The sequence below is a fragment of the Carlito syrichta genome, unplaced genomic scaffold (genome assembly GCF_000164805.1).
Source record: "Carlito syrichta isolate Samal-C Ts95f unplaced genomic scaffold, Tarsius_syrichta-2.0.1 Scaffold289251, whole genome shotgun sequence".
Taxonomy (NCBI): domain Eukaryota; kingdom Metazoa; phylum Chordata; class Mammalia; order Primates; family Tarsiidae; genus Carlito; species Carlito syrichta.
Window position 1 is genome coordinate 97,832 of NW_007233347.1, and position 21,688 is coordinate 119,519.

The window sequence follows — 21,688 nt, forward strand, 5'->3', positions numbered from 1 at the left end:
CATGGCCCACGGCTGCCCTCAGTTCGACTACTCCCAGGTGGGCCACACAGTAGTCCGTGGCCCAGATATGAAGTCGACAGTGCTCTCTCTCCAGAAAGCGGGTCTTGAACACTTTCTTTCTTTTCACTGCCATTTAGGCTCCCCTATGAACATCTTTAAAATGATTAGGTTCCTTTGACAGTGAATTTTCAACCATCCTGAGCCATGTGTCTAGGTGACACAAGCCCACTGCTCATCTGCAGGAGTATCTTGATGCTTCCCTAATTCGCGTCTTTCAAAGTTAGCTGTGGAATGTGATTCAATGCTATTTCCCTTCCAGCTGAAGGGCAGCTGAGGTTACAAAGGGATTTGACTAATAGGCCAAAACCCAGTTAGGTTTGCTGAGAACCGAATGGCACCAAAGGGGAGGGGTGCGGAGAAGGAGCAGGCATGTTTGAACTGTGCTATGGATGATCATTAGCGGAAGCCCATCCCAGCACAGGCCTTGGTGAACCGGCAGGGTGCCCCCGACCACGGGCTTTTTGGAGAGAGGCAGCTGTGGAATGGTGCTGCGGGCTCTCAGCCTTCACTGCCCCCAAATCCCTAACCTCCCAAAGCTCCTTGGGGCTTGCAGGGCCTGAGCCTGGAAAACGTCTAGGTTTCCTGCACCACGGGGGTGACTCCTCACCTGACACCTCCAGGTCACTGGCCACTGGGGAAACCCCCCTCTTGGAGGCTGGCAAAGGGAGAACCCCGCTTCTTTGCTGAAGTCCTTAAGAGCTAAGCCATTTGACCAACTTTGACAAGCACCGAAAGAGAACGGAAAGCAAATTAATCAGAAGGAAGAAGCGGAAAAGCAAACGCTCAAAACCTCGATGGCTTCCCCCCCTCTGCTGTTGCTCCAGCTGTAGCCTGGGATTAATTAAGTGCTGTGAACTCAGGGCCTGAGAGAGAAAGGGGGGGAAAAATACATTCTATCTCTAAGGAAGGAGTACAGTAACAGTTTCTCACCAGTGAGAAACCTTGGGAAGTGAATCGCTCACGTCGGCAGTGTGTGTGCAGGGGCTGGAGAGGCGGGAAGGCTGTGCCAGGCTGGAGGAGGCTTGTCTTTCCGAAGCTGGAGAGGATCGCACAGGGGTTCGCCTTCCCCTGCCTGGGAAGAATTTCCCCTGTGGTAGCGGCGGCGGCGGCGGCGGCGGCGGCAGCGGCACGACCTCCTCTTCTGGGGCGCAGGGCAGAATGCCTGTGCTAGAGCGCTATTTCCACCCGGCAGAGCTAGGCAGGAGGTGGCCAGGCCCAGAAGGTGTGCTGTCCTCCTCCTCCCCGGGCAGCCGGCCGGGGTGCCAGCAGGGGCCGCTGCCCTGGGACTTGCCAGAGATGATCAGGATGGTAAAGCTGGTCTGGAAATCCAAAAGCGAGCTGCAGGCGACCAAACCGAGAGGCATTCTGGAAAATGAAGATACTCTCCCCAGTTTTCCAGGTAAATTGACACGGAGTGTGAAAGGTAACAGGGCCAAGTCTGATTTCTTTCAGTCTGTTCCCTGGAGAGCCCAAGTCATGAAATTGGGGAAAGGGAGGAAGACAAACGGTGCAGCGTAGGGTGTGAAGGCTGTGACTTTCCAATGTTTGCTCTTTGATAGAAACGCATCTTAAAATTAAGAGCAGTACAGTAGGAAGAGTATTAGACTGGACATCAAGAAACCTGGGTCCCAGGCTGAGCTTGCCACAAGCTTGCCCTGTGGGCTTAAACAAGTTAAATTTCCTGAGTGTCAGTCCCCGTGAGGAGGGGGTGGAATCGGATGCTTCTTAATGGTCATCTTAATGCATCTTGTTTCTTGTCAACAAGTTAGAGATGTCTCCAAGAGAATCTTCTCCTTGGGTTGCTTTTTTGTAATTCTGTATATAAAGTAAAATATATCTTCCAATTGTTAACTGTGCTATCACAGCATGTCGTGTTTCCAAGACTGAATTCGGCCTGGAAACTTTGTATGGTCCAGGCAAGTTAATAAACTTCCTTGCCTCAGTTTCCCACTGTTGACAAATGACAATAATACAAGTACCCTCATGGACATGAGGGGAAAAAATGAACTCACAAATGTAGAAATGAGGTTTCCTAGGGACTCTGTCATATCATAAGAATGTGCTGTGTTGGGACAGTTGTAGAGAACTTTACTGTGTTTCTAACGGTGGGTGCAAATACCTTGAATCCCTTCCAAGTATCCTAAGTGGCTTCGCAAACTAAGAATGCCATATCTGACGGCAGGATGCTCTCTTCCTCTGGGGAATATGTTGATAGATATTTGGAAAGTGATGGGTTCACTTTAGAAGAAGGAACATGAGTGTGTGTTTATGCATCTGAAGTCTTGGCTAGCCCTATACAACAGAATCCTGGCATGGTGAGGGATGGGGTAGATAGAAAAGACACATCTAAAAGTTATTTCTCCCTTTCTGTGCAAAGAGACTGAGAAATAAAAATTTGCCTAGTTTTGATTTTAATAATTTATGCCAGAAATTTTTTCAAGTGTTACCTAATAATCTATAAAGAATATTATGAAGAATTAATGATCTGGGCAAAGAAAAGATTTAAAAGGAAGAAAAAATAACTAGTGTTGGTCTCTAGTAAACAATGAGTGCTTGAGTACATAGGAAAGAGAAGGAAACCAATAAGACTGAGGTTAATGTGGAATTGGGAGAAGGATGCCCAGAGAAATGGATCTTGGTCAGAAGAAATGAGGTAATGTGAAAGCCATCCTGTCTTTCGTAAGAGTAGGGCCAAAAAAAAAACCCAGAAAACCCACCTGGGCAAAAATTTAACTGACACTTCAACTGCTACCACTTTTGGTTTGTTTCAAATAAATGATTAAAATTAGTATTTCAAATTGCACCCTTTGATAAAACTGCCTAATTCAACAGCTGTTAGCCCATCTGTGGGGTAGGTATTATTATTTATATTATGTATTAGTGGTCTACGTTCTGAAAAAGCAATATTTGGGGGACCTGTAACTTTTTTATCACTTTTAAAAGGTACATTATTTTGGACATTATGAAGCAGAGCTTGTTGAGTCTTACTATGCCTGGCGACCACTGCCTCTCTTTCAGTGGAAATTGTCTTAGGAGCCACTTGGATTCCTAGGGAAGCTGTACCCAGTCTGCTGTCCCAGTCACCTGCCTGTGAGAAAGCAGATTCAACTCAACACATCCCCAGAGGATGTGTGTTTGCCCCCCCACTCCCGTCTTCCTCCCCATCTTCTCATTCTCAGGGGGAGGAGGGCTCACGTTTTCTGGTATCATAAAACCTGATCATCCATCTGCACAGCAGAAGGCCATAGGAAGAAACCCCCAAAATGCATCACTTCACTTTCCAAAATGTCTCGTAACTTCTTCCTCACTCATCTTATCCCTGATGCTGCATTTCTTCCAAGCATCAGGAGTCCTTAACAGTACCATTTTCGCCATAGCAGCATGATGGTGAGGACCTCAGGAACACTTGTAGAATATTTCCAAAAATCTGGCATTTTCCATTTTTAGGAAGTAGTCATTTAAGCTGTTTTCATTTCATGTATGGGGGTTTGTGGTAGAAAGTCTTCAAAAACACACCAAGACACATGAGGATCTCTCTCTCTCTCTCTCTCTCTCTCTCTCTCTCTCTCTCTCTCTCTCTCTCCCTCTTTCCCCCTCCCTCTCTCTCTCCCTCCCTCTCTCAGTCTCTCTCCTTCTCTCTTCCCCTCTCTCCCTCTCTCTCTCATTTCACCTTTGCCTCAGCAATTAATACTTTGAAAACGATTGACTGTGTACCCAGTGGCGACCTCCTCTGAGTCTTGCTTTTTGCCTGAAATGTCTTTCTCTGGCTCAAACAACTGAAAATTTGCTATTCAAACTACGAAGTCCAGGTCAAGCAGCCCTCTCTTTAAAACAACTTTTCAGATCTCCACCCACCTCCCATTTTCCCCAGCATTATTTATGCCCTCCTCTTTGCTATCTTTACCTGGAGGTACTTAACATTTTAAATTTATAGCACACAATATTTTTGTCATGCTCGTAATTATAAACAGGAAAGTTAAATGTTATAACATTCTGTGTGTATTTTGACTGCTTGCAGTAACCGATGGATGGGTTTAAACTTTTCAAAACCATGAAATTGCAGAAATTCCGAATAGAACCAACAGTCACGTTAGAAGACTTTAGAGATGAAGTTTAACGTAACCTCAAAGGTTTCAGCTTTTCTTTTCCTTAGTAGAGGGCACCATTAATTTTATTCATGCTTCTTAAACAAGACTGGAACTTTGTTTCTCACAAGTGAAATAGAAAATTGTTCTGAGTTTTGGCTGAGGTAATAAAGGGAGAGGGCAAAAAAGAAAAATTATGAGAACACAAAAACATGAATATGTGTTTATGAGATTTTAAGATAAAGTACACTCAATTGTGGTCAACACAGTGGTTCATATCTGTAATCCTAGTACTTTGGGAGGCCAAGGCAGGAGGATCCCCTGAGGCCAGGAGTTTGAGACCAGCCTGGGTAATAAAGCGAGACGCTGTCTCTATTTTTAAAAATAATTTAATTAAAAAACACACACACACACAATTGTGACCAATGGAAAGGAGAACAGTCCTCTGAAGAGAGTGAAGAAGTGATAGGAAGATAGTGATACCTGTGAACATCTTTCACCATCTTTCGATCGGCATGCACTGGAGACTGTTGGATGGCTTCAAAGCAATGTGCTATAGGACAGAAAGAGAAACAACAAGAGGAGAAGGGGGAGAAACTCATCATCTGCACATTTTGGGGTATCTGGGAATGCCCCTAAAGCTGGGCATTGACCAAGTTACTGTTTATCCTAAAAGGGGCTCTGGAAGTTATTGGTGTGCTAGAGGTCAGTGCCAACTCAGTTCATTGAACTGTACCCAATTATTTCATTGTATTAATACATCTTTTTCATGTTATGAAGTAAACAAAGGATGATATCAAATTGTCTGGTTAACTCCTTGTATTTTAGAGAAGACGTGAATAGTTCAGAGAGACTAAACAATGTGTCCCAGGGTCACACATTGAAACTGGATCAGAACTATGCCAGAATCTCAATTGCCCAACTTTGGTCCATAAAACTTATGTGATCAGGGTACATGCTGGGTAATCTAAATTTAAGTTAAGACATTGATTATAGGCAAATGGAGCAAACATGAGAACTCATGTAATATAAACCTTGGTCAAAGCAGAAAAATAATATTACCATGCAAAATCAGCCAAAGGATTGTGCCTCTTTTACATTTCTCTATTTATTTTTTGGACTTAAGTTTTAGATCTGAGCTTCAAGTACTGATAATGTCCAAGGAAAGGTCCCCATCTACTATCAATGGAAAATAAACTTGCAACCTGCCAATGATCGCACATAATAGGTGGAGAGTAGGGACAGGGAACAGTATGGGAAATAAATTGGTAGCTTCTCAGATGCTATGAGGACAAATGTGATTCTAATTATGAGTCTAGTCAGCCATCAGTTTAAGACCAGACATCCCCTAGCAGGACTTGTTCTTAGTTGAATAAATAATTTGATTTTGGAATTCAACCAAATAACTACAAACTCTGCAGCTGTGAAACTTATCTTTCATTTTGGTGTCTCTGGTCTAAATTTTACATTATATCTTACTTATTTATTAAACTTGTTCTCATTTCAACAGCCTTTTATTGAAGGAAAATATAAAAACACACAACTCCTTCAAAAAACAAAAAACTCATTTTCCCCATAGCCTGAAAGGCAGTGTCTCCCGCCTTTCAACGAGAATGCAAAATCATAAATTTGTGTATACCCAGCCCTGAATATCAAACAACTTCAGACAAGAAAATATTTAAAAATAATCCTCTGATTACAGAATTCTACATTTCAAATTAATTTTTTTTTAAAGTTAGAGTTTTTCTCTGTCACCCACATGATCGTGCAGTGGCACTATCACAACTCACCACAGCCTCAACCACCTGAGCTCAGACAATCCCCTCACTTCAGTCTCCCAAGTAGCTGGAACTACAGATACATGCCACCATGTGCAACTAATTTCTTTTTAATTTTTTATAGAGACAAGTCTCGCTATGTTGCCTAGACTAGTCTCAAACTCCTGACCTCCCGAAGTTCTGGGATTACAGGCGTGAGCCACTGTGCCTGGCCCAAATTGACCTTTAAAGCACTCTTTAAAAATGTCTCAAGCCGGGCTCAGTGGCTCAGCCTGTAATCCCGTGCTTTGGGAGGCTGAGGTGAGTGGATGGCCTGAGCCCGCGGGTTCGAGATCCGCCTGGACAACTTGATGAGACCTCATCTCTACAATAAATCAAAAATTAGGTGGGTGTGGTAGCGTGTGCCTGTAGTTCCGGGTACTTGGAAGGCTGAGGTGGAAGGATCGCCGGAGCCCAGTAGGTCAAGGCTGCAGTGGCCGGGAGCAGCCACTGCACTCCAGTCTGGGTGACAGAATGAGACTCCAACTCAAAAAAAAAAAGTATTAAGCATGATATACATTACTTATGTCGAAGAATGAACACTTTGATTATTATAATTCAAGGAGCGCTCACTGAACACTTAGTGTATACCAGGCACTCGTCTAGGCACCAGGGACTCAGAGATTAATCAAAAGCTTAATGAGAAAAACATTTATGACTTTATGAATCAGAGTTCTGTATACAACTACAGTGGGAAAACAAGCACTTGTGAGTTTAAATGTCTCTGTCGACTCAAAACATTGACTTTAAACTGGTGAAATTCAAAAACACTTATACAAATGTATACACACTTTCAAATACTCATCAGTACTAAAGAGTTCATTCAAAGCAAGACAAATTGCTTTGAGCAAAGAATCAATTAGTCTCAACAGCAGATAATCATTAATTCATAGCATTTTTTTCTAAAACTACTGCTTTTACACATCAGCCTGCATTCAATCTGTAGCCGTGCTGGATAATAATTAATGATACTTCAATCCATCCTTTAAATGTGAATGTAAAATTGAGTCAAAACTGGAACACATCATCTTATTTTAAACTAAACCTGTTTCTTCAGCTGACTTGTTTTCAAAAATGGCAGAAACCCAGGTTCAAAACTTCTCTCTCCAGCTCCCCAATTCCAGTTGGCCCCAAGACCGTAAGCAAGACTAGGAGTGCCATGGTCGTAGCCATGCAGAGATTTACAAATGTTTCAGTCCTGCACCTCCAGCATGGAACTGGACAAGTACTCTGCAACCCTGTGCCTTCATTTTCTCTTATTTAAAAAGAGAACGATTAGTAGCGCCTTGGTATAACGTTGTTGTGAAAACTAACTGACATAATAACAAGGGGAAAAAATTGTCTAGCAAAGAGTCTATGCCCTACCAATGCTCAGTAAATGTTGACCCTCATAATGACTGGGGCTAATGTTATTTTCTCAACAGCTTCTCTCACATCCTCCCTCCTCAGTTTTACAGCCATTGGTCAAGCCTTGTGTTGTTTTGCCTATGATCTTGCTGTAGCCTCCGACTCTCCCTCTCTCTTTTCTACTCTGTGATTTTGATCAACAGTGTTAAAAGAAAAGTCAGAATATGTCTCGTCCCTCTTCACACACCTTCAATAGTCTCCGGTGTCTGCAGAGAACATCCACATTTTTTTACTCTGCATTCAAAACTCTCCACTCTCAGGCACTTTTCTGGGTTTATTTGTCATGAGCCTTCTCTGGGCACTTGTATTTCACCCAGGCAAGAAGCATCCCACGGTGTCCTATTTGCTTTCTGCTCATTGTTCTCATTCTGTAAAACCACTTCTCCCCCATGTCCTCAGTTCCTTTCATTCCTCAAGACCCCACCTGCATGCCAGTCCCATCACGAATCCTTCCTGAGATGACTAAAGAAAAATATGTCTTCCTTTTCTGAAGTCTCACAGAATTTTCTCTGAATTTATTTCACAGGCAAATCACTTTATATTTTTTAGAATCAGGGTACATTTTTTTCCTCTCCTCCCAGATTCCAGCTCTTTGAAAGTCTGGAGAACATTCTCTTTTCTTTGTGTTCTCCCTAACATCTATCTCATGTCAGCTACTCAATACATTTTGATATGTGAGAAAAAAGAGGAAAATTATCAGAAGGAATAAAATAGCTTACAAATTTCCATTAATTGCATGAATAATAATTTTTCAGGGACAGATTACTCAAAAAATATGATGTATCCCACATCTTTATAATAAAAAAAATATGAATTCTGGTTCTTCCTTTTAATGGAGTCATTTTTAAGCTTATATTCTGGCAGAAGACTAGGATTAATCATTAAAACTTTTAAAATAAAACACAAGAGTGAGTTTCAAAACTATTTAAAAGGTATAAAATAAGTGCAGCCGGGCTCGGTGGCTCAGCCTGCAATCCCGCGCTTTGGGAGGCCGAGGTGAGTGGATTGCCTGAGTCCACGGGTTCGAGACCCGCCTGGGCAACTTGGCGAGACCTCATCTCTACAATAAATTAAAAAAAAAAAAATTAGCCGGGTGTGGTAGCACGTGCCTGTAGTTCCAGCTATTTGGAAGGCTGAGGTGGAAGGATCGCCGGAGCCCAGCAGGTCGAGGCTGCAGTGGCTGGAAGCAGCCACTCTACTCCAGTCTGGGTGACAGAGTGAGACTCCAACTCAAAAAAAAAAAAAAAGTGCAAAACTTTTATGAGACAGCACTCTCTTCATATAGAGAAGTTGTAATTTATTGACAATTACAAAATTTTAGAGCAAATGCATATAAATTATGCATGTGTTTATATACTTTTAAGATAACTACTCTGTTCATGCATCTTGGAACACTTCACATAAAGTATCAAAAGTGACTTATTTTACAGGTAACAGTCTACCTATGCCTTGACATAATTTCAAAACCAGAGTGCTGAAGGCATGTATTTACTCATGTATTGTATATGAAGGCATGTATTTACCCTAAAAATGAGATTTTGAGGAGTGGTGCTCAATGGAGGATGACATTCCCATGTCCTGTGCTGGTTCCCTGGATACAGTTTCTTTTTTCTTTTCTTTCTTTCTTTTTTTTTTTTAAAAAAGGCCGGTTTAACTGGGCAAAAAAGCATTGACTTTTGCATCAGACTAATTCCTAAAAGAAAAACATTAGTAGCTTTATTGTTAAAAAAAATAAAAGAGAGATAGAGAGCTCTACTTTTTATTAGTATTATTATTATTAATTCACAGAAGCAACTGGAAGCGTATACTCTTTTCTACTCTCTGACTTTTTTTTACTCTTTTAAGTATCAGTATACTTCCTAATACATAGAAGGTACATCTCATCATATCAAAAATAGTAAGCCAAGCTCATGTTATTATGCTTTCATACAGTGCTGTAGTCTAGGGATATTCACATGTTGAACTTCATTTTTCCTGTTCCCATTTACCCCTCTCTTCCCTTCTAGAAATTTATCTTTGGAATTGACTTCAATTTCTAAAATGTTAAAAGACCACTCTAAGAAATGAGTTTTATATCTTTGCACTTGTCTTAAATTTCCTCAAAGAACAAAATTATCTGAGACTCCTCTTTCTAAGCACTTCTTACCTAAAAAAATATCCATATGGCATCTATTTTATAGGTTATAAATCAAGCCCCTGTCCTGAGCGTTTTGTCACGTCATTGGCTCTCACACAAATGCTGAGGGAATACTACAGTCCTTATCTTGAGTGACAAGATAAAATTTACTTTGGCCTTGTGTGCAGTTGGAAGGCATAGCTGACAAAGACAAAGCTTTGTGGAAGACCTGGAGTCCAAAGGGCCAAACTTACTGCCAAAAAAAAGAAAGAAAGAAAGAAAGAAAACTCCTAGAGTGAAAAGAAAAACAAATTTCAAGAGAGACGAGTCTTAGCAGTAGACGAGCCAGAACGTTGTAAAATAAAATCGAGGTGAGAGATATCCTGGGTATAAATGTAAATCTTTGGTCAAGGTATGGAAAGAGAAAACTAAATAACCAAGAGTAATAAGACACATACAGTGCAATAATTAAAATTTTAATGTTCCTCAACCTCTGGAATTAACGCCGAAGCTCAAGATTCTCTCTCTTACTTCCTTCTCCAAATCTTTTTGGATGACACCAATTATTTCACATAAATCTATAAACATTAGTGACAAGCACTTCAGAAAACCCGAAGATATACACATTCAGAGGGTCTGTAATGATAGCTCATTCAAAGAAGCAGAGTTTGCTAACAAAAATGATTTAGGAAGAGAAGCAAAAAAGACAAGTAGAGAGACAAGCATAGAACACCCAGGGGAAGACAGTGAGATGAGAACAAATAAACTGAATTCAAAAATAAGAAGTATAATCAAAAACACAGACAGAAATAAGGACGGAACTCACTGTTGAAAACATTTGTAACAGAGATTTCAAATTTCCACACTCAAGGGTAGAATGAAATGTAGCCTGTATCTCTTCTTCAGCCAAGCAAATATTCTTCTTAAGCCCACCCTGATGGGTGATGAGGAAATTTAAACTTGCTAATTAACAACGGGATGGTCAGTCTCTTCTGAATTAAATTATTTTGTCTGAATAAACGTTTTCCTTCCCCCTTGCTCCTCTCTGAGCTGGCATCTGGGTGAATGTGTGGCTTGGACCCCTACATCTATCAAGTGTTTCCACCACACATACCTTCAAGGTGTCAACCTTAGAAGGAGAAGCAAAGGCACACTTGTCTGCCACTCAGTTCTACTTCTGCCTCTTCCCTGTGATTCTCCAGGTTGAGCAGACTTCATAGCCCTCCCTCTTCATTTTTTTTAAACTTTATTTTGTTATACAGATATGGGTTACAAGTCAGGATTAGGTACATAAGTAGCCCACATCCAGGTGAAGTTTGCACCTCCAACCAGCCCTTACTTCCCCTGGTTTAGAACCAGATACACTTTATGTTGCCACATGCTCCCCACTTTCCCTGGCAGTGTCGTGCTACTCTGTGTTTTTGTGGTTAATGTTTAGGTGGCACTTACGAGTGAGAACATGTGGTATTTGCATTACTGTGGTATTCACACTCTTTGTTTCTGTGATAGATCACTAAGTATGATCGTTTCCAACTCATCCAATTTGCTACTGTGTCCATGATTTTGTCCTTCTTTATGGCTGCATAATATTTCATCATGTATATGTACCACATTTTCTTTATCCAGTCCACTTTCAATGGGCAATAGGATCGGTTCCATATTTTTACTGTTGTGAATAGTGCTGCGATAAACATACGTATGCAGGTGTCTTTTTTGTAGAATAATTTATTTTCCTCTGGCTATATTTCCAGAAGGGGAATTGGTGGAGCATATGGAAGGTCAATTTCTAGTTCCTTTAGAAATTGCCACACTCTTTTCCATAGAGGTTGGACTAGTTTGCACTCCCACCAACAGTATAGAAGTGTCCCTTTTTCTCCACACCTGTGCTAGTATCTGCTGTTTTTTGATTTGTTGATGATGGCCATCCTTACTGGAGTAAGGTAGTATCTCAATGTGGTTTTGATTTGCAATTATCTGATTATCAGGGAGGCTGAGCATTTTTTCATGTATCTGTTGGCTGCTTGTATGTCTTCTTTTGAGAATTGTCTATTCATGTCCTCAGCCCATTTTTTTAATAGGGCTGTTTGTTTTTTCCCTTTCAGCTCATTTGAGTTCCTTGTTGATCCTGGATGTTAGGGCTTTGTCAAATACAACTCACAGAATGGGAAAAAAAACATTAGCTCTCTGTCTTTAACATGACCTCACCCCGCGCCATATCCTCTTTCTTCCCAGGAGAAGGAATCTTCAATGCAAAACCATATCCACAGGACTACCTCTCAATATATTAAAGGGATCTAATAAAAAATGAAGAAGAATCCTTTTATCTTTCCACAAAGACCAGTTCTTGAGATTATTGTTCTGCTGCAAACTCACAAAACAAACCAAAAAGAAAAAACCTGTTACTCTGAAGGTCAAACAATGAATATCAATTCCTTCACAATCTTCTCATTCTTGCTACAACATGCCTAATCATCTTCAATGTATGCCTCTGGTTGGGTAGAAGGGGAGTATATACATAAGAGAGTGCAAAAGAAAACATCGATATATATTATATATGTGTGTGTGTGTGTGTGTGTGTGTGTGTGTGTGTGTGTGTGTATTATCTTCATTACACATTGGTTGAGTTATTGTGTGCTGGGCCTTATATTTGAGTACTGCATACCCAATATGATTTATATTAGTCACATTCCTGTATATATGTTGAATCTCATGATTCTGCCCTCTGCTGCCTTTCTCTCCCTCTCCCTCTTAAAATATGCACATGCATTTCAACAACCGTCTCAGGACTTTGAACCGACCAGTTCAACCAAATGACTGTAATGCGTGAGATAGGATGTATACAAATCTTACCTTTCTAGCTGGTTTCTGCGTTGAAAGTTGAGGTTTTGTGTCTGCCTATTAGAATTGTGATCCTAATCATAGAGTGTATTGTACTCTGGTCAGGTCTGATATATTTTCATCCCTTGAATGTGCTAATTGGAAATTTCCAAGAGCTCTTTTCCTCCTTTCTCTGGCCTCCATCCCTTAGGGAGAAAATGGGGAGGGAGATATAAGAGTGAGCTATAGTAAGGCTGCTAGAATTGTAATAGGGATTATCATGTTCTAGCATTGTAACAGGAATCATTGTTGCCTCTTCCAAGGTAGCTGGTAGAGAAACACTGCTGTCTCACTTCTTGTCTCTCTCTCCTAACTCACTAGAGGTTTAGGTATACCTCTCTTTTTGCCCTCACTATTTATTTTAAATATCAGTTAGTTCCTAACTGCTTTTCCTGAGTCAGTCCCTAAAGACTAAAAACAAAGATTGTATCAACATTTATAGAAATTCTAGAAAAAAATGTTTGTATCAGTTAAATTGATATATAAAAAATCAAAACATATGAATTCACCAAATTTATAAACTCTAAAGAAAACTCTTTTTAATCTCTTTCGCTCTGAATGTCCTATTGTTTGATTTGATGATGAATGCATTAGAGAATGTGAGTAGACAAAATTGGACTAAAACAACTTTTGTTTTGAAAAAAATTTTGAACATGTCTCAAATCCTCCAAAAATTGTTAGAAAGATGCTAAGAGGTCACAGAATAGAAAATGATGTTTTAATGTTACTTACAAATATTTGAGCTTCTTACAGTATAAGGACCAATCAAATAAGATTTATTCCTAACTTATAAATAGAAGAAATTGAGACATATTTACTGGTTATGCATTTGAGATATTCAGAAAAGGAAATGAAAAAGTCGAGTTTCTAAGTTTCCTTACTTAAGCTTCTTTACCATTGTGCTATAAACCTGGGAAGAGAGGGGCAGTTATAGCCTGTTAAAAGAGACAGACATATAAATAACTCACTGATATCAAGGTAGAATGACATATGTTTTACAATATAGTAGAAATAAAACTCTGTGGGAACATAGAGGAAGGAGCGTTTGTTCAACTAAGCTTATTTAGTGCCTATCATGTTTCAGATACTGTCTTAGTTCCTTAGAAAATAAAAATTCATGAGCCAAGAACACTGAAGTGGATGGATGGATGGACAGACAGATAGACAGGCAGACAGATAGGTATACCAGAGGTACATACACAAAGTCTGTGCCAACTGCCCACATACGAGAGAGTGCTTAATTCTGTGATGATGGTAAAGGAGTTGCCAGAAAGAAGGTGATTTTTTGAGGTACCATTCAAAATACTTTACATTTCTCCAAGTGAAGAAGAGATGAAAGACATTGCAGGAGGAAGAAACAATAGAATCAAATGCACTGAGAAATGCCAAGTTGTAGAGTATAAAGTATATCAGGGTGGGTGAAAGATGAGACTAGCAATAGGTTGGGGGTCAGGTTGCTGAGGGCCTCATCTGCCTTTCTAGGGAGTATATCATCCAGGCGAGGAGAAAGCTTCAAATAATTCTAGTGGAAGGTGACATGATAAATTTTACATTTTGGAAAGTTCATTCTATCAACAGTGGTTGGTGGAGAGATGGACCTGGGATGAGGATACTAATAAATTTATAGGCATAAGTGATATTTGTTAACCATTTTTGGTAGATGTTGAGCATTTTGAGATGATGAGTATTTTCTCTTCAACTTATAAACCAAATTTCCCAAGTGCTATAGTACTTTACACAGAAATACTAAAGAAACCATCAATCCAAAGTACTTTACACTTTATATCACTCAATCATGAAGGTTAATATTCTTGATGCCCTTCCATGTAGACCTGCCATTCCAGTCACATTCATCTTTTCCCCAAATTCAAGACACATTATTTATCCCAGAGCAGTCTACTCCTCCTACATTGCCAAATCACATTTCTTTCTGTCCGCAGGTTGCCATGTCTTTTAAGCAAACAATTACTTCAAAGCTAGGTGCCACTGGATGTATGAGAAAATGTATAAGAAAAATACAGGTTTTTAATGTAGTAAGTTATATAAAGCTGTATACACAAAAACAAACCAAGTGTGTTAGCTATTCCATGAGGATTGGGCATTCACTCACCCTTTTGGAGGTGACCTAGGAAGGCTTTGTGTGAACTGATCATTATAGCTATGTCTTTAAGATGGTTAAGATCCCTTGGAAAGGCTCAGTGGCTCAGCCTGTAATTCCTGCACTTTGGGAGGCTAGGGCGACTGGATTGTCTAAGTCCACTAGTTTGAGACCAGCCCAGGCAACTTGGCAAGACCTCATCTCTACAATAAATCAAAAATTAGCCTGTAGTTCTGGCTACTTGAAAGGTTGAGGTGGAAGGATTGCCAGAGCTCAGCAGGTTGATGCTAGGGTGGCCGTGAGTGTGCTACTGTACTCCAGCCTGGGCAACTGAGTGAGACTCCAACTCAAAAAAAAAAAATCTCAACAAGATATGAGAAAGTTACCTTCTTGGTGAAGGAATTAACATGAACATAAATAGAAAGAAAGAAAAGCCCAAGGAATGATTGGGAATGGAGATTAGTCGAGTTAGTTCAGTACAACATTAGGATTGATGAACAGTGGGATACAGAGAAAGACATTAGTGGGTTTGGATTGCATATGGACACGAAATCTTAAGTCTTGTGGAACCACTGAAAACATTTAAATGAAAAAACAGAGAGTAGCTTCAGTTGAATTTTATAATGGAAATGGGCCTTTGAGATCCTCTAATTAAGATCTCTGCTTTTTTACAATGGGAAAGCTCAGACCCCCCACAGATGTTACATTAACATTCATGGGTCATGGAGCTGGTTGCTCACTGCACAAGGGCCAACTCACAGTCCCTTGATATCCAGCCATGCTGTTGGCTTAGCCATGGCACCTGTCACGGTCAAATCCTGAAGCCTCTCAACTCCAGAAAGGCTTCTTTATGTGACAGTCTGGCTAAATCTAATTGTCCATCCTTTTCACTCCCAAGCACTTAACATCTCTGGGATGGCATTATATAAGTGAGTGGCGTCCATCTTTACATGATCAAGAATTTGATGTGTATGTCAATGGGTACATGCATATGTACTCGTATACACACACATTTTTCTTATTTTTAAACTCAGATTATAAAATCTCTGGGCAAGTCCTAAGCCTTCTCTTTGTACTAAGTTGCCCACAGTCATTCACCAGAAAGAAAAAAAAAAAGGCCATAGGTAAGAATTTAACTGGGATTGTGAGGTTAACAAAGTTATAGAGAAGATAGACAGATGGAGGTGGTTGCAACTGGTTGCTCAACCACCATGAAAATGAAATGTTAACCTTGAACAATTATCATAACACTATGAGAAGGGGGAATTGAAGGTAGTGGGAAACTGCCAGAGGAGGCGAGGGGGGGGGATTGGCAGTTGAGGGACACTCCCAGGAGAGGGAGGGGCACACCTCATCAACAAGGGTACCTACACAATGAACAGTTGCATACCTAGCCCTGAATTGTACCCCACATCTTTAAAATAAAAAAATAAAAATAAGAAAAAGAAATTAAAAAATGAAATAAAATAAGAAAATGAAATGTTACTGTGCAGTAGTTCTGCTTCTTTTTGCACTGCTACCTGAAGGAAGCGTCTCAGGCGGGTGGCCCAGGCAGGGAAAACCCCCAACGGCCATTGAGTACATTTGCCCATAAGCCACTGTAGTACATTTGCCCATAAGCCACTGAGGATCAGCCTCTCAATTCCTCAGGCTTTCTTTGCAAACAAAATACTGAGCATGTTCCAGGGCCTATAATCAGAAAGCAAGTTGAAGATTTAACAACATTCAGGCAAGATTTTATAAACTGGACAAGCCCGTCCCTGACCACCTGTTTTTCTCTCCTGCTTCTATGAGGCATTTGTAGGAAAAGCGCAGCCTTCGGTGGCCATTTTTCCTCCTTTTTCCTCTGAAACACTCTGTTCGTGCTCTCAGAATCTTCCCTGGCTGCTTGCACTGTGCCTTGCAGAGTCTGCCTTATTACCACCCAAATAAGGCATTAGTTGGAAACACAATCAAAGCGGTTTCTTCTTTTCCATGAACAATAGACCTTGTAACATTAGAAATAAGATCCTGCTCTGAACCATTGCAGAAACTTTTTGATGCTTAGGAAGGAACGTCAGTGAGTGAGGGGAGTGGGGGTGGGCAGAGATTTCTGATGTTGTTCTTAATTATTTTTACTCTATGTTCCCTGTCTTCTGGCTCTAGAGGAGGCAGAAACAGTGAAATGCCATAAAATAACCCTCTCTCGAAGTATATTTGGCCTCACAGGAAACAGGAAATACCAGAAAAGATCACAAGAAAAGCTGTAATCATAAGATTTCTAGCCTAATTCTTTTGACGTCAGCAGTTTAGATAAGTCAGATAAGTAATCACAGGCATCCGTGAGCACTGGAGTGCCAATCCAAATACTCACAGTGCATCTTCCACCCTTTTGAACTCTCACATTGTTGTTTAGCCCCTGCAAGGAGGTTCTGTCTCTTCCCCCCAAGAAGCATATCCTGAAATTGTGAATTACAGATTGCGCATCAACATGAAGATGTTCAATTATTATGCAGATATTATGCAGAACTTCTAAATGGGTCCTATAGCCAACTCAGCTTGCTTGATGCATTATAAACCCTGGGCGAAGCTGAGTGTTAATAAAACAGAGGAAAACTGGATCTGGTTCATCTCAAAAGGAGTTTGCTTCCTAAAGTTTAACTTTTCCAACCTTGGCTACTAATCTGTAACGATGTAATGTCTTTGATAGTATTCTAAAATATATGTTACCATAAACAAAGTATTTAGTAACACCTTTCTTCTTCACTATTTTTACCTTTCCTTGGCTGCCACCACCTCCATTGCCCCCAGCAACCAAATATTTATGGATTGGTTAGATATAAATGATATGGGGGAATATGCTTTCCTCTGAGACGTTTTCCTAACTTCAAAACCAGAACTGTGGAACTTGGCCATTATGTAATCAGCAGAGGCACACATATGGGCTGTTCAGAGAATGAGGCAAAAAATTTAAATCAAGAATTAACACTCCATGACCATTTAAAATTTAAAAGGTTGAGAATGATGATGTGTACAATATATACCTGCTTCCAGAAAGATTTGTAAGCTTCTACAAAGCTTCCAATAAACCATAAGTACACAAACACATAAAACCACTCTGTCAGGATGAGAGATAAAAGCCACATATATAAAATAGGAGGGAAGGAAAACTGGGATCTGAACTTCCTAACAGAAAAGGCAAAGGGAAAACAAAAATGATTACAACATTCGTTATCTCCAGGATGATTTGCAGGGAAGAAACATGCTTTTCCTGGCTTTGGGTGTGTGGAGCAGTTTTTGATGAGGGCTCTCTATCTGATCGCAGAGGATGTCCTTGTGAGGAGTTCGAGCATATATATAGAGTTGGGCCACCAGGGGAGAGTTTTATAGACCCTCACAGTGAAAGACAGACCAACAAGACTATTCAGTGTGGAACCAAATGGATAGGCCCCAGCTTGTGGCTTTGGGGTAGTCTGACATAAGAGATCAAGAACATATCCGTAATTGTGGGGGGTGAGATTGGAAGAGTGTGGAGCCATGTGAGAGAAGAGCAAGATTCCACTCAAAGTGCAGCTCTTGTGGATGTCTGAAGGTGGGATACAGCTCCGTGGAATGCCAAACTCACACCATTCTCTTAATTTCATCATGGGCATGCCTGCCATCATAATCTATAAAATGGAGAAAGAAAAATTAAGAAGTAAATGCTTCCTTTTAGATGATAGGAATGTTTTTATATTTGCATTTGTCTCTGCCTAGCATTTGGCTCTAGCTATATGCACATTGGTAAGGTGCTCTAATGATCTTTAGGTGAGTCCTGAGTCTTTGCTGGGCTTTTTACCTGGTACTCTCCACCTTGAATACCAGCACTGAGTCCTCTACTCCAGCAGGTATTCTCTCAGGGGATGAACACATGTGAATGTAGACACCCAAAAACATATATTGTGTTAAAAGTCCAGAGTAAATATCTGAATTTTTTTTTATTTGTATCTATTTCCCACACTTCACCTAACATTCTGCTCAGTTAAAACCCTTTTAATATTTCTCAAGGATGCAGAAAAATTGGAAAGAATGCATGTGTTTAGATGAAAAGATAAATATTACCCTGAAGGCAGCACAGTAAGTATGAAAACAGTGGATCTATTCCTATTCCATACACAAGTGAGGAGCAGCTGGGTGTCAAGTGTTTTGAGAGCTACAGTTCAGACATCTTTTCTGAGACTGCGTCCAAACAGACGTACAGAGGCGGGTTACCAGTGTGGCCTGGGTGGGGAAGCGGGGTCTAAAGGAACCAGATTAATGGCAGAAAGAAAACAAGGTTTTTGCTTTGTCTAAGAGTAATATATTGGCCAGTGATCTTGCAAGATAAGGAAGAAATGTGGAAGGCTAAAAGATGTAAGGAAGTATAATTGTTAAAGTAACACACGCTTTCTAAAAAGAACAATGGATTTCAGAAAGGAAAAAGAAGGCAGGAGCTAGACAATGCCCCAAGAGGCATAAAGAGTGAGGGGAAGGATGGAAAGAGAAGAAGGAATTGGGAGGCACTAAAAGACTTGTGACATACAAGTATTGTGTGTCTTACCTTCTTAGAACTGAGTTGCTGTTATTCCTGACAGCTCACCAAGGTCAAGAGGAGCCCTTAATGATCAACAGTTGCTATACATTTATATCATTGGTTTTTTTCCCCACACTAACCCAGTTGAATAACCTTGCCCTTTCATCGGAAACCAAGCTTGAATTAAAGGCCAGCCAAGGCATGTGCACACACAAGGCGTGTTGTTTACTTACGACTGTGAGACGACTTTGAATCACCTTAATGTGTTGTAAAGGCGTCTCTGGCCACCTTAGAGGCGGTTGAGTTTTCTGTGGTTGCTGTTGTTTGCAATTGTCCTACAAAGTTGAAAAGTTAGAAGCGTGTTTTTCAGGAAGACTTCAATTCTGAGCTCCTTTGCAACTAGACTCCATTTTCATAGGATTTGTGCTTCCTGTTTATATTCTTTCTTTTGTATTACTCTTACAAAAAAATTAATAACCTTCTACTTCTCTACCTCACACCTCTGGCCCTATCCTTGGTGATAAGTTTCTTCAATTTGTTATCATGGTTAAAAGATGGGCTCTGGAGCCAAATGGGCTTGCATCTATACTCAACTCTTGGAACCTCATTTTCTCTTCTGTAAAATGGAAATAACCAAAGGAACTGCATTGTGTTACTGCTATGTGGGTTAAGTCAGATAATCCACACAGGGAACTAGCATACTGCTGGAACATAGTAAGCACTCTAAAGATTGTTATCCCACACTATTCTTATTTCTAATGATTACCCAGAAGTATTAAGTTGCCTTTTTAGTGTATCCTTAAAAATCATTCAAAAACTCAAATCACGTTCCCTCATTCATGATTGATGAGAAATTCAGAAATAAGTGGGAAGATGACTGGCCTCGGTGGCTCAGCCTGTAATACCAGCACTTTGGGAGGCCAAGGTGAGTGGATTGCCTGAGCCTGTGGGTTCGAGACTAGGCAACTTGGTGAGACCTCGACTCTACAACAAAATTTTTAAAAAATTAGCTGGGTGTGGTAACGTGCACCTGTAGTTGAGGCTACTTGAAAGGCTGAGGCAAAGGATCACGGCAGCCCAGCAGGTTGACACTGGAGTGACCATGAGTGTGCCACTACACTCCAGCCTGGGTGACTGAGTGAGACTCCAACTCAAAAGAAAAAAAAAAGTGGGAAGAAAAGTCGTAGAACAGAATTTGGGTTAATTATATTTGCAATTCCAGTGTTAAAGTTTGAAAGTATCCTTTATTTATATTGTTTAATCAAACTTTTGCCATTATACATCAAAGTATATAATGGAAGCCTAATGTCTCTGATTATACAATTGCCAAAATATTCGGAATGATTTAGGGTGGAAATACTGAGTTTAAGCTTTGATTGGGTCAAATTACATGCAAAAGCACTTTTCTAGAAGCACGTTTAACTTGCCAGTAACTGGTTGTCAGCTAAATTCTTAGTTAAAATAAGTTAAAGTATGAGAAGCTCGTGTACTAATTTTTGAGTAGTCAAAATTGATACGGTCTGAACGGTCACTTAAGTCAAAAACCTACTTAATCACAAAGTCTTTACTTGAATTGGTAGATTACCATTTTGTTGGGATGATATCTGTTTAAGACTTGTTAATGCAAAAAGCCAGCCCATAACAAGCTGCCATTAGAATTCTAACCACAGCTTTTTAGGAATCAAGATTGATCACTCTTGACAAGTGGCAGGCCTTTCCAAAGCACCAGAAGGAGAGAAACTTCTCAAAAAACCAGGGGTTTTGTAAGAAGATCAACATACAGTAATAGCTTATTTCCTAGTGAAACTGGCAGGGGTCAATGTCTTCTGGTTATGTTTTCGAAAACCGTTAGATTTCCTCATGAGATTTCAGAGTTTGGATGATATTCAATTGGAAGTAAAGAACACCCTGAAAACATGTAACATCTGCTCACCCAGAAATGTCCAAAGAAGCCTGAAAATATTCACAACTGCCAGCATGTTCACGAGACAAAAACTGTGTCCCCATCCCACCTCCAGGAACTCAGCAGCAAGATAGAAACAATAATCAAAGAGACTTAAGAAAAAGACTATCTGTTAATTGCTCTTAGGGGACTAGAACTAGTAAAAATTATCCCAGTTTGGGTGGAACTACACATCAGCTAGTTTATGATATGCTAACATTTTAAGCAACAGCGGACCCAGAAGACTTTATATACCTCACTTCTTATCAACACAAGTGTGTGTGTTTTCTTTTTTGAGTCATGGTCTCACTCAGTTGCCCAGGCTGAAATGCGTGGCATGATCATGGCTCACTGCAGCCTTATCCTTCCTGGCTCAGGCGGTCTTCCTGCCTCAGCCTCCCAAGTAGCTGGGACTACAGGCACCATCACACCCAGCTTTTTTTTTAATTTTATTTTCTTGTAGAGATGAGGTCTTCCTATGTTGCCTACGCTGGTCTCAAGCTCCTGGGCTCAAGCTATCCTCCTGCCTCGGCCTCCCAAAGTGCTGGGATAATAGGTGTGCAACTGACACAAGGGTTTATAAGAAGTGAGGAATCTTCCTATGCTGTAAAGTAGATAGACTTGGGAAAGATGAAAAGGAGGGGACAGGGAGAGGGGATTTTTAACCGGTGATATTTTACAAAATTTAGGGGATAAAATACTATGGCATGTCCATTTATCTTAAATAGCTATTAGATCCAAAGGAGTTCCATGGA

At 40.4% G+C, this 21,688-nt stretch overlaps 1 protein-coding gene across 1 annotated transcript in view; it reads left to right on the forward strand.

The window, feature by feature from the left end:
* Positions 1 to 1,186: 1,186 nt before the first annotated feature.
* PDE7B (phosphodiesterase 7B) overlaps positions 1,187 to 21,688 on the forward strand; it is a 146,609-nt gene continuing 126,107 nt past the window's right edge. Inside the window, exon 1 of the mRNA XM_008054213.2 lies at positions 1,187 to 1,459. Coding sequence (XP_008052404.1) covers positions 1,219 to 1,459 — 241 coding nt within the window. The 5' untranslated portion in view covers positions 1,187 to 1,218. The remainder of the gene's footprint in view (positions 1,460 to 21,688) is intronic.